The sequence below is a fragment of the Gymnodraco acuticeps genome, unplaced genomic scaffold (genome assembly GCF_902827175.1).
Source record: "Gymnodraco acuticeps unplaced genomic scaffold, fGymAcu1.1, whole genome shotgun sequence".
Taxonomy (NCBI): domain Eukaryota; kingdom Metazoa; phylum Chordata; class Actinopteri; order Perciformes; family Bathydraconidae; genus Gymnodraco; species Gymnodraco acuticeps.
Window position 1 is genome coordinate 126,746 of NW_022990055.1, and position 15,305 is coordinate 142,050.

A 15,305-nucleotide genomic window follows, 5' to 3' on the forward strand; every position below is an offset into this window, starting at 1 on the left:
GTGGAAATGCGCCATAACTGTACGGAGGCTCAGTCACTGGTACATGTTCATCTACAAAGCCATGTTAGGTAAACTACCATGTTGCATCTGCTCTCTGATCACACGGCAAATTGAAAGTAGCTATTGCCTGAGATCTCATGCTGTGGTTTTGTTAAATGTGCCAAGTGCTAAGACTGTTTTAGGGGTGAAAGCTTTTAGGTATATATATATTGTAGATAGGTACTTTATGGATGTTTGCGTTGCAGCAGCATAACAAACACAAGGTAATGTACATAAGAGAAACTAAGACACAGCAATAAACAGTCCAATATATTTCAGAAATAGAATAAAATGGCATCAACAAGTAAAAAAGATAACAAATATATGGAGCAGACAGTTATCTTCCATTGATTGTGCTGTATCGTTAGTCCTCACCTACTCTATGTTAAAAAACACTATACAATAGTTTGATCCTTTAGGTAAAACAACAACTGAAAGCAGCGTGATATAAATAGAAGACAGTGGTTAATCTCACCTGAAATGGAATAGGAAAAATGGCATGCAATGAATTGTAAATGTAGTGTAGTGACACGCCTCATCGACAGGGGGCAGGCTGCCGGAAAGATGCACCAAAACCTGCAGGAGGTAGTGTAGAACCGGAACTAAGATTAATATCAACAACCTGAGTTACCACAATTTAGGCAAAACTTTTCTCCAGGTAAAACTGACACACTTTTAAGTTATTATATTCGATACGATTCCGTATTATGGGGGAAGTATTTTCCTGCGCGTTAGATAAATGTTTTGTTTGTCAGTTTAGCATGTGTAGCAACTAAATTAGCTAACTTTGTGTCACCTGTCTAGCATACATTAATGTTAACAGTCTCGGTTAGCAGACAGTACTTTATTATGCCCAGGTGTCGCTCTGTTCTCAGCTTTAACAAGGTTGCGGGTGTAGCTGAATTGTGTGCGAGCTGTCGTTGACACGTCCTGGTAGTTTTATGTGGCGCTGACAGAACCCGGGTCGTTCGCAATGCTCCTGCAGCTGCTCCCACCTATCAACTAGCCGCCCGGCTGCTCTCCTGTCCGCCGCCTGCCCATGGCTCACTGCGGCCCCGCAGAGCCCAGCGCAAAGGCGCACGCACCGCGTCCCGACAGCAACAAGCCCGCGCAGGGCAGTTTCGACCAGGGTATGAAGCCGGTGCTTTTCGAGATCTTTGGGGAGTTGTGGACCGTCCAGTCCCGGCTCGGCCAAGGAGTCTCGGCCTCGGTATACCAGGTCAGCTCGGGCAGAGCCAGCACAACCGCCGCTGTCAAGGAGTTTCAGGCCGACACTCGGGGAGGAGACTACGGGTATCACAAGGAGAGGTCCGTGCTGGAAGATATCCAGGGACATAAAACATAGGTAACACCATTATTTTTACTAGAATATCGCAGGGGTTAGAATACTGCTACTGTTTTTAACCCTTATGTGTCTTTTACATAGAGCAAAAAGGCCACATTCTATTAAAACATCTATCAATTTAATAGAAACGTGCTTGTCATCTGTGGAATACACCTGGTAGAACATACAGCAAGACCATTCACTAATAGTTATGGTCTGGCTTTTTAATTCGGCACATGATATCACATGACAGGATCTGAACTCAGTGTAACATCAGGCTATTACATGTGTCACACTGTTGTTCTGCTTTGGCTGACAGTTGTAAGGTCTAAACTCTAAAGACCTATTGTTGAAACATTGAACTATCATTATCCTGTTGTAAATGGTCCTGTCCAGTAAGAGGGTTGTTTTACATGAAAACATGCATCAGGTCTATCTGTTTGCACTGACGGCTCTGTTCTCCTCTCAGTCACACTTTACGGGGTGTTCACCAACCACAGCTGTATGGGTGTTGCCACCCGCTGTCTGCTGCTGGAGCTCCTGGATGTCAGTGTGTCTGATCTGCTGACCAGTGGTACCCAGGGTGGAAGGTAAGTGAAGTCATGACTCTGCTTCTCATACAGTATTCATCTGACTGCAGCAGGTTGCCAGTTCATCAGATTGGCTCCACAATTTTGAGATCTGAGGGTTATAATTTGCACACTTATCTGTATTGATTAAAATGGATACATTCTGATTTGTTGAAGTGGAGTTGTTTGAGGTACTTCATAGTCAGTGTAGCACGTTGGCACACCCCCCAGTATGGAGATACAGACAGGAGTACTGCAGAAAGATAAGCAATGAACTGATTGGGGCAGTAGCAAAACGTATTTCAGACACACTTAAAAAACAATATCAGTCAAGTGTACGCTATATTTAGAAAACCTTTGCGGTCAGACGGCTCTTTCCGACAGGGAACTTAAGTACTTTTCAATGCTCTCTTCAAAGCCACCTGACTCCATTGACAAAAACAATAATTTTACCTGGCAGTACATGTATCAGCAGCTCTTAGTCAGTTGCAACTGAGTTAACACGAATACAAAAGTAAAATGAGTAACTTGATATAGTGTAGATTATATTTCTAGTTGCAATGACTATTAACTTATGACTGAGTTACTGCTGACATTGAACTCAGTTTTTTAAATGTGACAAGGGCATTCAGGTAATTGTAAAATGGCAATCACAAACAAAAAAAAGGTTCAGAAAGATTATGCTGGTGAGTGCAGTCACTGTGAAGCTTTCTTTAATTTAGCATGCTCTCTCGGTTTAACTTGATTTTTGATGTTTTTGTCAGACCCCAGCAGGGCCACTCCATGTGGCTGGTGCAGCACTGTGCCAGAGACATCCTGGAGGCTCTCGCCTTCCTCCACAGGGAAGGCTACGTCCACGCCGACCTCAAGCCACGCAACATCCTCTGGAGCGCCGATGACGAGTGCTTTAAGCTCATCGACTTCGGACTCAGCTTCAAAGAGGGAAACCAGGTGGGTGCCTGGGAGTCTGAGGCCAGTTTAAGGAGCAGCTAGGGTAATAAATGTTGGATTTCTTTTTTTGTCTTCTTTTTTTTATTAATAATAATAACTTGAATTGATATAGCGCCTTTCATAACCTCAAGGTCGCTTTACAAAGAAACATATAAGGACAAGACATCAAAACATAAACATAAAACAGGGCAGAAATGGAGGCAAGTTTATTTATATAGCACCTTTCAACACAAGGCAATTCAAAGTGCTGAGGTGTAACATTGCAGTAGGGGGGGGAGAGAGTGAGTTATTGTTGGAAGGCTTTGTTGAACAGATTAGTTTTCAAGGTTGATTTGAACTTTGGCTTAGTTTCTTCATACATGTACTTTGTTTTACAAATCAACACATGTTTTTACATGCAATATGAATAAAACAAGAAACATTCCTTAATGTATGCCCTAAAGCCAAAAGCATGATGAAAAAAACAAATAATAAAAAAATATTTAGAGCTAGATTAAAGATGATTGAAAGATAGTGATATATATGAATTTCTAACTCACCTCTTGCTTCACTTCTTCCTTCAGGATGTCAAGTACATCCAGACAGACGGGTACCGGGCCCCGGAGGCGGAGCTTCAGAACAGCCTCGCTCAGGCAGGGGTGGAGGTGGAGGGGGACTCGGGCTGCACCTCCGCTGTGGACATGTGGGGCCTGGGCATCATCCTGTTGGAGATGTTCTCAGGAATGAAACTCAAAGAGACCGTCCGCTCACAGAAGTGGAAGGTACTGTATGACAAAACTCTTCTCCATACAAATCTTTGTGTTATTAAAGGAAGTTTGCCAAAGCTCCATATGTTTTGAATTGAAGTCAGAGCATATAAATAACTAAATACAAATATGAACCTGAAAATGAATATAATAGGGCCCCTTTAAATCCTCTTTAAATGTATACATATTATTTGTTATGTTGAACCTTTGATCATTGGGGTTAAGTGACCCCCCCCATCCCCAACCAGCACTTACTCTCTGCCATTATCTGAGCAAGCAGAAGCCTTGGTTCCTTCAACCTGTTTTCCTCTTCTTCAGGAAAACAGTGCTTCCATTGTCGACCATCTTTTTGCCAGCAACAGTGTGGTGTGCCCCGCCATCCCTGTCTATCACCTCAGAGACCTTATCAAAAGGTACGCTCTACACATACAGCCGTGAATTCACACTGCTTTCACATGTGAACTGTGCTGTTAACTATACTGTGTATTGACCTGCTTTCCTGTGTAAGCAGTCTAATAGACGCTTTCACACCAAGTACTTTTCCCAGGAATAGTTCCCCGGAAATCTTTAGTTCCGGAACTATCTAGTAGATCGCGTTCACACCGGAATAAGTTCCTGAGGGAGGATTAGGCAAATGAAGCCGCTGACGTCACCTCTTCTTCTTCTGCTTTGGGTTTACTGGCAGGCCGCAAACAACTTCACAGCGTATACTGCCGCCCGAAGTCTCCGGCCGGAAGTCCCCGGAGTTGGGGACTGGCTTCAGTAGAAGCTGCTGGGACTCCCAGTAGCTTCTACTGAAGCCATCCAAGTAAATCGCCAGAACGCCGACACCTCCTTATCTCCACCGCTCCCATGTTTTCTTTTGTGTTGCCATAAGTTAGTCTCTCTCCTTTGGTGCGCAGGGCTAATGCTAATGCTAATGCCAGCAAATAGAATGGCGGCTTCACAAAACTTTTCAGAGTTTTACGGGGCGTGGTTTGCAATTCGCCCAGCCAATCAGAAATTGGAACCTTTTTCTCCCCAGGAAAGTCCCTGCTCTCTATGAACTATCGGAACTATTTCTGGGAAAAGTACTCCGGTGTGAAAGCGCCTTTTGTCTATATTAATTTTGTAACAATTTTAGAAAACTACCACAGACTTCCCCTTGAACTAAGGACTTAACCAAAAGAAAAAGGGGAATAAAAGAAAGGCGGATAAAAAACAGACATCATTTAGAATACAAGAACAGAAAAGAGCACAAAAATAAGCAGAAAACTCAACAAGACACTCAAAATTAATATTTAATAAACACTACAGGGGAAACAAGCTCTTGACAACATTTACATTGGCATTTCTTTCAGGCATATTTAGTTTTGTAAAAGAAACAAGGTAAAAAGGATCATCCTGTCTTATATGAACACATTTGGAAATCACAATTGAAGAAGGTGCTAAACAATGATCATATGTAAAACCTAGCATATCTGACAAATATAAAAGTCACAAAGAATGTACAGTTACCTGAAAAGAGTTAAAGTTTGAAGAGTTGATAATGTTTGTTTCTGTCCGCAGCATGCTGCTCAACAACCCAAAACAAAGATGCTCTGCTGAAACTGCCCTGCTGAGCCCGCTCTTCAGTATTCCCTTCGGTATGTTGAAATATATAAACATCCTCCAAGAGTAACATGTGATATTTACCTGTGTGAATGTGTGTGTCAGCTCCTCACATTGAGGACCTGGTCCTGCTGCCCACTCCTGTCCTGCGCCTCCTCAACCTGATTGATGACAGCCATCTGCACAATGAAGAAGAGTATGAAGGTACACCATTTCTTTCCTAAACTTAATCTAACTAAATTCATTTTGACGTTGATTTCCCGATTCTTCCAGGTGAGCACGAGTGAAAGTATGTCCAATTATCTGTCATTGTTTCTCCCAGAAATCCTGGAGGACATGAAAGAGGAGTGCCAGAAGTACGGCTCCGTGGTGTCTCTGCTCATCCCCAAAGAGAACCCAGGAAAAGGACAGGTGAGACCGATCTGCCAACCCATAATCTTCAAAGATCATTAAATCAAACTGAAAATGGAGTTTGCTAAGAGGGAGAAAGAAAAAACATTTACTACAGCCTTATTTGTATCATCCATTTTTTCCATATCTACAGACTTCATGAGGTCCTAGTATACCAACTTTTATGAAAACCTTTTTTTAGGTCAAGTATGAGGAAAGGGGTGCAATATACCCCTTATTAGTAGTTGAGTATGATAAAGATGACTTTTAGCAGTTTACTTCTGTTTATTGACTTCAGTATTTGCAGTACCCTTACTACACTGACACAGTAGGTTCATCTCAATGTCCCTCCTCAACTCCTCTCTTCCCCTCCTCCGGGACTTGACCCGGAAATCGATCAAGACACGCCATGTTGAAGGACGTCCCAATAGCTGAAATGCAAACGGAGGAGTCGAGGAGGGGTGAGGGAGGAGGCTTCCAGAGGAGACGAAAGGGAGGATACACGAGAGCAGACTACGCGGAAGTGTTTTCACTACTCGCGCATCAGAGCTCCGCCCCCAGATGCACAGCCTCTGCTCACTGCAGCTGTTCTTACCGTTAAAGGAGGATCTTTCATTAAATGTTTAAAGTGCTTCATTAAGAGTAAAATATATGAAATCTCTTAAACGAATGAGGAGATCATACTCTATAAAAACATTAAAGTTTGTAATAATTGGAATAATGTTTTGATTATAAAATAATAACTTAGCCTACAGTTCTTACTTGTGGTTTTTGATGCATGTGTGGTAGACCCACAGAACGTCAGACATTTAGGATATATACAAATACGGGTAGCATAACTAATACATATTTGAGTGATTTGTGTCTCTCTTCTGTAGGACAAATGAAATAACATTCAATACAAAAGTTGATCTGAAACAAGCTCAAATACCATAATGAAATGAATCCATCAATTATTATTATGATTATAATTATAACTTAAATGAAATATTATACCTGGAAAAACCAATACAGGACCGAAAATAATACATAGAAAACTATAATAAAAGAAATGAATGGAAGAGATGGAAGAGATGGACGAAATCATTTCAATGTGAAACTAAACCAACCCCAGGTTTGAAGGGATTGATGTGGAGTGAGTCCAGTGACGGGGGATAAAACTGCGCGCACCAGAAGTAAAGGGCGTTGTTTATGGTGACGCTGGAGGACATCCCAATTAATACCTGAGGACTCCTCTGTTTTCCTTGTGTCTCTCGCTCGCGTCTTACGGAGGCGGAGCTAAGACAAAAGGAAGGGAAAGGAGGAGGTGAAATATTCAATTGAGACGAGCCTAGTGTTCTCTCCTGTGATCACTTAACTCTGTCCACTGGGTGCAACTGCATGTCACTGCACTTTGGTGCTGGAAATGATTTTCTCCAATTCACTGCTGATTGTTAAGAAATGCTTGCAGTTATGGATGCTTTACTTGAAAGTGATACTTAATGACACAATTTGTTAGTCGTTTTCTCAAAATACAGGGAAACAAATGATTCTTGTTTGTGTGAAGAGAGAAAGATAAAGACGAATATATTCAGTTGTATGGGGTTATTTTCTATAGCCAAATGGATGTATTTTAGACACGTACAAACATTAATATTAGTTTAGCTGTACGTTTTATTTAGAATATAAAAACTTCTCTTCCAAGCCTCTAGATTTCTTTAAACAAAAGATTACACATTTTCACCTAAAAGAACAAGCAAGTTAACGATCTACCACAATAACACAAACAAAGTAACAAATCAAAGGTGTCTAAAATACATTTGCTGATGCCTACATCAGTACATTGATGTCCTTCTAATATTCCTGTCTGTTTCTCCAAACGGTACGTACATCTACTGTATGTAATACAGTAACTAAGAACAAGTACACGATACAACCCAAGAACAAAAATCCAAACTATACATTGTATAACAAATAACACCATATAAAATGCAGCTTTGGCTCGAAATGACTCTGCCTCTGATACTCTTCCAGTGGACTTTAATGTGAAACAAAGCCAGGACAGCGGTCAGAAAGTGATTCAGTCTCATCACCTAGTCATTCACCTACTATTCTGTGTCTCTCTATCAGGTGTTCGTGGAATACGCCAACTCATCTGACTCCAAGGAGGCTCAGAGGCTGCTGACGGGCCGCACCTTTGATGGGAAGCTGGTGGTGGCCACCTTCTACCCTCTCAGCGCCTATAAAAGAGGTTACTTATACCAGACTGTGCAGTGAAGCCCTAAAGCTCATTCCCCACCTCTGCACTCTTAGCATGAAAACACAGGGGAGTCTTTGAAAACATCTACAGCCTACACAAAGTCCTGAGGGTTTAACCTGCAGTTTGACTTTATATTATTCAGTTATTAATGAGTGTAGTTCAAAGTTCTGCATGTCATTCATGTGGTTTGAATCTGTGTTACATGCAGAGGGTTGATTGAACTGAGCTGATACTTATTATTTGAGCTTCCTCCAGTCTGCACATTGCACATCCATCTTCAAGGTGAGCTGCAGCTACATCTTTAACTGACTCACTGAGTACAGCACTTCCTGTTCTAGCTTCCGTTTCACTCTCATGTGTAGTGAGAGACACATTAAATCTTCTCTGATGTGGGTGGACAAAGCAAAAGCCTTTATCAAATGAAATGTAACGTTTGAGAATATGTACTCTACATTATATCTGAAAGTGAACACTTATCTCATCAGTTGAGTCAGGGATGTGTTAAGAAATATGTAGCAGGATAACATGATCTCCAAGTGGTCTAGAGCTTTATGTCAGACAAACCTTAGAGAGGCCCTATAATGCATTTGGGGGTTTTCCTCTCCTGTAGTGTGTTCTATAGGTATGTGTGCGTGTAAATGGTCTGCAAAGGCTAAAAACCATGTGTTCTCTCCCACACCCCCCCCCCCCCCCCCTCTCTGAAACGCCTCCATTGGACTCTTTTGTTTACTTCAGTAACATAGTGACATCACAATTTGCAACATGGGACATCCTGCGATCACCTGGCCTTTAAAAAAAAAAAAAAAGTGGTCGTCGATCGTGACTGCAATTTTGTCTTTTCATTTAGTCAATTGTCAGGCCTTCCATTGTACACTGATGGGGTACAATATAATGTACTGCAACAAATAGACAAAAGCACTTGGTACCAAAAGCAAGTTGATTAAGGCCTCTGCAGTATAAATTATAAATAACTTAAACAAAATACACTTTCATTTGTTCATAGGACCTCCTACTCATGGTCTAGTTAATTATAGTCTAGAAAAACACGGTAGCCAGTACATGTAAGGAGTAGTTTAAAGCTACTGTGTGTAACATGTGTAGCATCTTTCAGATTTTTGCTAATGGCTTAGGTCGTGCCCTGGTGGAAATTGGAGGAGTTTGTGTTTCGCCAAAGTTGGACAATTTCAAAGATACACATAGTAGCTTTAAGGGTTGTGTAGAACTATGCATATGAAATGTGAAGAGAGAGTGGCTATAATAAACAGACTTTCTATCTCTAGTTTGTGCAAGGACTAGTGGACTGATGATGGACTGCAAGCCCTGTGATAATACATTTTACCGAAGAGTCACATAGAGGTGTTTCCTACTTCTGTTAGTTTCAAGAATTGTGGCTAGTCACGCAAAAAAGTATAGAGGTTTATGAGTAAATAATGTGGCAAATATCCCTGTTCAAAGAACGTGTTATTGTTAGAAACAAAGTCATATAATTGTGTCACATTATATTTGTTATACCAGGGTAGTGAGACCGTTTTAGTAATGAGAAAAAGAGTCAGCAAGCTTGGACTTTTTTGCAGTGGAATGTTACTTTTGTTTTTTGTAGAACCAGAAATTAGTATTTTATCTTGGGTTTTGATTCCCTTGCTTCCACTTTGTGATAACAGTGGGTCTGCAGTACCCATTCATCCCACATTTTGTCACACTGATTTATATATATACACAAGTGCCCTGTGACATTCAAGCTAGCCAAATAACCAAAATGCTGCTATAATGCTATGTTCACACTAAACAAGAAGATAATATTTTCCTTGCCTTACTTCATATGGCTGTATCTAGTTTGCTACAATTTATTGTGATAGACAGATCAAAAGTTTGGTTTATATAAACCAACTGGCTATTTTTATTATTGATGAAAGGTGCCCACACTACAACCAAGGATGTCTTTCACAGGCACAAACACACATCTTAGCGTTTGATGTGAACACACGCTAACAATGCTTTCATTTCTTGAGTAGCCAGAGCCTAAGCAGATGCCTTAGAAAATCATTCCCTTCCCGTACAAAAAGTTCAACTCAGTAACATTACATGTTACTTGTTAGATGCTTTTATCCAAAGCGACTTACATACTCAATACTGTGGACAACCCCCACAGGAGCAATTTGGGGTGAAGTGTCTTGCCCAGGGATTTGAACCTGTGACCCCCTGATCCCAACACCAAGGCTCTATCCACTGCGCCACACGCCTCCATCTGAGTGAGACAACAAGATGGGGCCCCATCTTTCTATGCTTCCTTATAAAGCTGTTGATCTTTTTCACTGTGTTCTTGTTAAAGTCAGACTATGTAATTGAACTGTGGCCAATGCCACTACAATTGACAGTGACGGTATATTGCTAATGCTAGTATTACCTACTGTGAATGCTAAACGGATGGAATTAGCTAAATTATACAAATACTATTAAAGAGGTTCTATAACTAAAGATAGCGCATTATATTTAGTGCCAATGGTATGACATGTACACTTCCTGTCTCCTAAATAGATGTGGTCTAATATATATTTATTTTATTTTGATATTTACCTATCAAACAAACTATTTAGAATTACGAATATTAGTTAGCTAGGGTGTTAGCGAGAGTCAGTTAGCTTAAAATGTTGACACCGTTTCACTGATGATAAATGCTCAGTGTTGCTGAGATAAAAAAATCTGTTTGTCTCAAACTAAGTTTAATTTCATCTAATTTGGCATGCATAAAAACGCCACCTAAGTGTCAGAATGCTCTGAATATATGTGGCTTGTGAAAAATGCGCCCTATATTTACGTTGACTCTGGGAAAACAATCAGTTATAATCTGTGCTCTCGTTCACCTGCTGTTAGTCCACTGCAAATGTGTTGAAACCCAAGTGACACAGGTAGAGGAAATAGTCTCTCTTTGCTGTCTCTGATGCTATATTATGGTTTCACATAATATACTTTTCATTTAGTAGTTCCATTTTGCTCAAATGCTAAGCAATTGTGACAGTAACACATTCATGAAGTCTCGAAACTGACTCCGTAACATAAAACAATAACAATCCATCTCTCTGTGAGACCTATATTTCATTTAATAATGTGTTCCTTTCACTCAAAGAAAGTATGTCCAAGTTCATAAACGTTTCAAAACATAAAACGACTACGGTAGTTGTAGTTTTGTCTGTCGTAGTACTACAACAAATATATATTTTTCAACGAAATGTTAATTAATGTGCCTGTAATGTGAATTTCAAAGTTTCCACTAGAGAGCGTCACTGGCCGTTTGTTTACTGACAGAACAAAATCAGCATAGGTTTACTGTACGTTATCAAATTACAAGCATGTGCCTTTGGAAGGATTGGAAGTTGTCAAGAGAACTTTCTTTCTGCTTTTGTTGAATAATGCATGGAAAATGTATGTGCAATATTCATGAAATAATCGCTTGTTTTTTAAACTATTTGAAAAATGGCCATACCAGTCGTAGAATCCAAGTAAGAGTGAGTTTCTGTCACAACCTGATGATTTTTTGTGTGGCTTTTTTTTTGCCCGTCTTTGACAGTGTAGAAACAGAGACGAGTGGGGAGACGAGGAGGGGTACGACATGCCACAAATGGCCCAAGGCTGGAATGGAACCTGGGACGTTGTGGTCGTCTGTTGGTTTCCCAGGTGGCCTAAGTGGGCTGTCTCATATACTTAATATAGTTTTATAGTTGGTATAAATCCCTTTTTGGGACATGACCACTAGGTTACAAACGGCTAATAAAAACAAAATCACAAAGGAAAAGTTAAGAGATGACAGTTAAAAGACAGCAGATGACTTTATTCCGTTGCCATTGGCAGGAATCCGCTGTTAGAGCCACACTGCCATAGTTAAATGCACTGCAACATAATCAGTTTATAAATGAGTAATTAGTTTATTTGTCGTCTTGTATCACATACTGGACAATGCTACTGATTCTGTTAACGGAAAACCTATGTTTGGTGTGCATTAATGTTAGTTTAAGTTGTGAAATTCCTTTGGATGTAAGTAGTTCACATACTAAACGGCACTGCAGGTTTCCCAATATTAGCTCACACCTCAGAATTATAATACTAATAATAATACATGTTATTTATATAGCGCTTTTCCTGGTGCTCTAAGCACTTCACAAACAAGTAAATAAAAAAAGTGAATAATGTGACCGCCCTGCCTTTATGGAAAAATAAGAATGCTTAATAATCAGTACTGCGTTTGCCAAAAGTAGGTTATTTCTCAATTAAGTAAAAAAAAAAAAAATGAATATTCTAAAAAAATGAGAATGTGAGAAAAACACTTTGTTTGCTGTATCCTGTAGCTCACTTCAGTCAAATCCTGAACAAATGTTTCTTGCTAGCTTTTCTTTCTAGTTTGTTTACACAATGATTGTTACTTTTATGATTTTATGGTTGTGTGCTTATATAACCATAAAATGTGTTCAATCACTCTTGCCGTAGAGGGTGCAGTGTTTTGTTGCTACATTCACATGAAAAGTGGTAAAACAGCTCTGCTACGATGTGTCGGTTTCCTATGGAGAGAGCCTGACTAGGGGGGAAGCGCTACCCTCGGTGCTGCGCACTGGTAGAAGTTATTACAAATAATTTCCACTTTGACCTTGATTGCCACTGACCTTTTCGACTCGCAAACAATCAGATGACAGCTGCAGTAGCTAACTAGCTGTTTTCACCGCAATGCTCTGCACCCAACTTCGCGTTGAGTAAAGAGCAAATCGGGTATCATGTGAATGCAGCTCCTACTCTTGATAGATTGCACTCACTTTCTGTTGATTGACTTATCACTAATGCAACATATTTACTTGCTCACCATAATCAATCACATCAACATGAGTAAGAAAGAAGCACAGTATTGTCTTGATTTTATTGTTAGCGTATATGATATTATGTTAAACTTTGTTGATATTACACTCCAGCTGATTGATAATAGTCTGTAGTGAGGCACCACCTGGCACATGATTCAGCCCATGCATTTTTTGTCAGCATCCTGGCATCCAAGAGTGTTGTAGTACTAGGGTTGCCAACCGTCCCGTATTAGCCTGGACGCCCCGTATTTGAGCCAAAAGGGGCGTGTCCCGTACGGGACTTTGTTTGTCCCGGACTCCCGTGTAAAGGGAAAAAATATATATTTTTCTGTTTGCGCGCAATGCAGTGTGTCTGGCTGCGTGCCTGTGTGTTTGTGTGCTGTATGCGAAGGGCGCTAGGACCGCTCAGTTGACAGGGCAGGCACAATGCTCGCACGTGTGTGTGAGAGAGTCAGTCAGCTGATGCTGGGAAAATGGTTGGTTGAAGGATAACATTAAGTCTAATAATGATGTACCGTGCATGTTCACATCATGTATACTTTGCATTACTTAATACCATTTTTCAAATATTTATTTTTTAACATTTTGGACAAAATAGCCAATTGTACATCGAGGTGCCCAGATGTCCCTAGTGCCCACCTATCCGATTTGAACATGCTGATGTACAATGTGATGTAGTAGCCTAATGCAGGTGTAAGACCATTGTGTTTGTATTGTGTTATAGGTATGCATAGTTTTCTATGCATTTTGAGGGTTTTGGGGGGTTTGACCCCCAAAAACATTTTCAAACCCTAGGGGCTGGCTTCCCCAAAAGAATTAAATAACATAACCCTAACCTAACCCTAAAACCAAAATAAAGTAACAAAATAAAGTAACTAAATCCGCCAGAAACCCGAAAATCTTCGCGCGCGCGGGGGACACATGCATCTGTCCCGTTCCTCCATTTCTGGAAGTTGGCAACCCTATGTAGTACTTTTCAAACACTTCCTTCTCTTTGCACATTTGGGTCTACCAATAGGCGCATTCACACCGCAGTACTTTTCCCACAAAGGTTCATGAGAACAGATTGCGTTCACATCGGAATAAGTCCCTGGGGGTGGATTAGGCAAATGAAGCCGCTGACGTCACTTCTTCTTCTTCTGCTTTGGCAGGCCGCAAACCACTTCACGGCGTATGCTGCCGCCCAAAGTCCCCGGCCGGAGTTGGGGACTGGCTTCAGTAGAAGCTGCTGGGACTCCCAGCAGCTTCTACTGAAGCCTTCCGAGTAAATAGCCAGAACGCCGACACCTCCTCATCTCCACCGCTCCCATGTTTTATTTTGTGTTGCCATAAGTTAGTCTCTCTGCGTTTCTGCGCTGGGCTAATGCTAATGCTAATAATGCTAATGCGAGGATAATAAAATGGTGGCTTCACAAAACTTTTTGGGAGTTTTACGGGGCGTGGTTTGCAATCCGCCCAGCCAATCAGAAATAGGAACCTTTTCCGTCCCTGCTAGAACGGGGACGGAAAAGGGGGTGAAAAGGTTCTGATGAACTCATTTTAGTAACGGCTCTTTTTGGTGAACGCGACAAAAGAGTTCTCATGAACTAAGTTCTCATGATCCTTTGTGGGAAAAGTACTGCGGTGTGAATACGCCTAATGAGCTTAAGTGCAGTGTATAAGTCATAATATTATTTTTAGGGGTGCACCGAATGGGAAATTCTTGGCCGATACCGAAAATAGGAAACAGTTGGCCGAAAACCCTTTCGGCCAAAAGCCGAAAGGGCCTTTCTAACCATTTTCGGCCGATAATTTTCGGTGCATCACTAATTATTTTTCTATCATCTACGGAGACATTTTTATTTTGTGTCTTTGTCATTGCAGCTCGGCTGACAGACTCAGGGTTGTGCTTGAATTTCATGGCACCTGACCTCTCAGCCAAACTTTACTAAGCGCTCAGCACATTTGTGCATTAGTGTGTGTCTATAACGTGGACAGCTTGCGTCTCTGTGTGTGCACGTGTAGAAAATGAAGTAGCAGTTAATGTTAATATCATTTTTGGGGGCAGCGTTAATAGGTTTCAAGAGCTGTCTACCTGTAAGCATGGTACATCTGTCTGAGATAAATAGTGTGTGTGTGTGTGTGTGTGTGTGTGTGTGTGTGTGTGTGTGTGTGTGTGTGTGTGTGTGTGTGTGTGTGTGTGTGTGTGTGTGTGTGTGTGTGTGTGTGTGTGTGTGTGTGTGTGTGTGTGTGTGTGTGTGTGTGTGTGTGTGTGTGTGTGTGTGTGTGTGTGTGATCCATGGTATCCATTCCTCTGAATAAAGCACACATTATTTAAGGCTAATCTTACAGTTCTTAACCGCACAAAAGATGAAAGGATCAGATATTAAGACAATTTATCAACTGCTTCGTTCTGTTCAACACACTCTGCTCAAATTGTACTAATTGAAGTCCGAAAGCGTCCCGCTGCAGAGCTCCAGGCCCACCTTCAACGCTAGGACCCATGGTGGGAAATCATGTGTGATAAGATTAAACATGCTTCCCTATGAATACATAATGTTTAAATTCCACTGTATTAGAATGAGCAATGTTTGGTTTTCTCACACTTATCATTTATAAATAGAGTAGCATTTTGAG

At 40.9% G+C, this 15,305-nt stretch overlaps 1 protein-coding gene across 1 annotated transcript in view; it reads left to right on the plus strand.

The window, feature by feature from the left end:
• The first annotated feature begins 630 nt into the window (after positions 1–630).
• The window catches only part of uhmk1 (U2AF homology motif (UHM) kinase 1), a 33,350-nt gene continuing 18,675 nt past the window's right edge, over positions 631–15,305 (plus strand). The window contains exons 1-9 of the mRNA XM_034215990.1: positions 631–1,384; positions 1,833–1,953; positions 2,697–2,883; positions 3,447–3,644; positions 3,948–4,042; positions 5,178–5,254; positions 5,325–5,423; positions 5,542–5,630; positions 7,719–7,839. Of these exons, the coding sequence (XP_034071881.1) occupies positions 1,868–1,953; positions 2,697–2,883; positions 3,447–3,644; positions 3,948–4,042; positions 5,178–5,254; positions 5,325–5,423; positions 5,542–5,630; positions 7,719–7,839 (952 nt within the window). The 5' untranslated portion in view covers positions 631–1,384; positions 1,833–1,867. The remainder of the gene's footprint in view (positions 1,385–1,832; positions 1,954–2,696; positions 2,884–3,446; positions 3,645–3,947; positions 4,043–5,177; positions 5,255–5,324; positions 5,424–5,541; positions 5,631–7,718; positions 7,840–15,305) is intronic.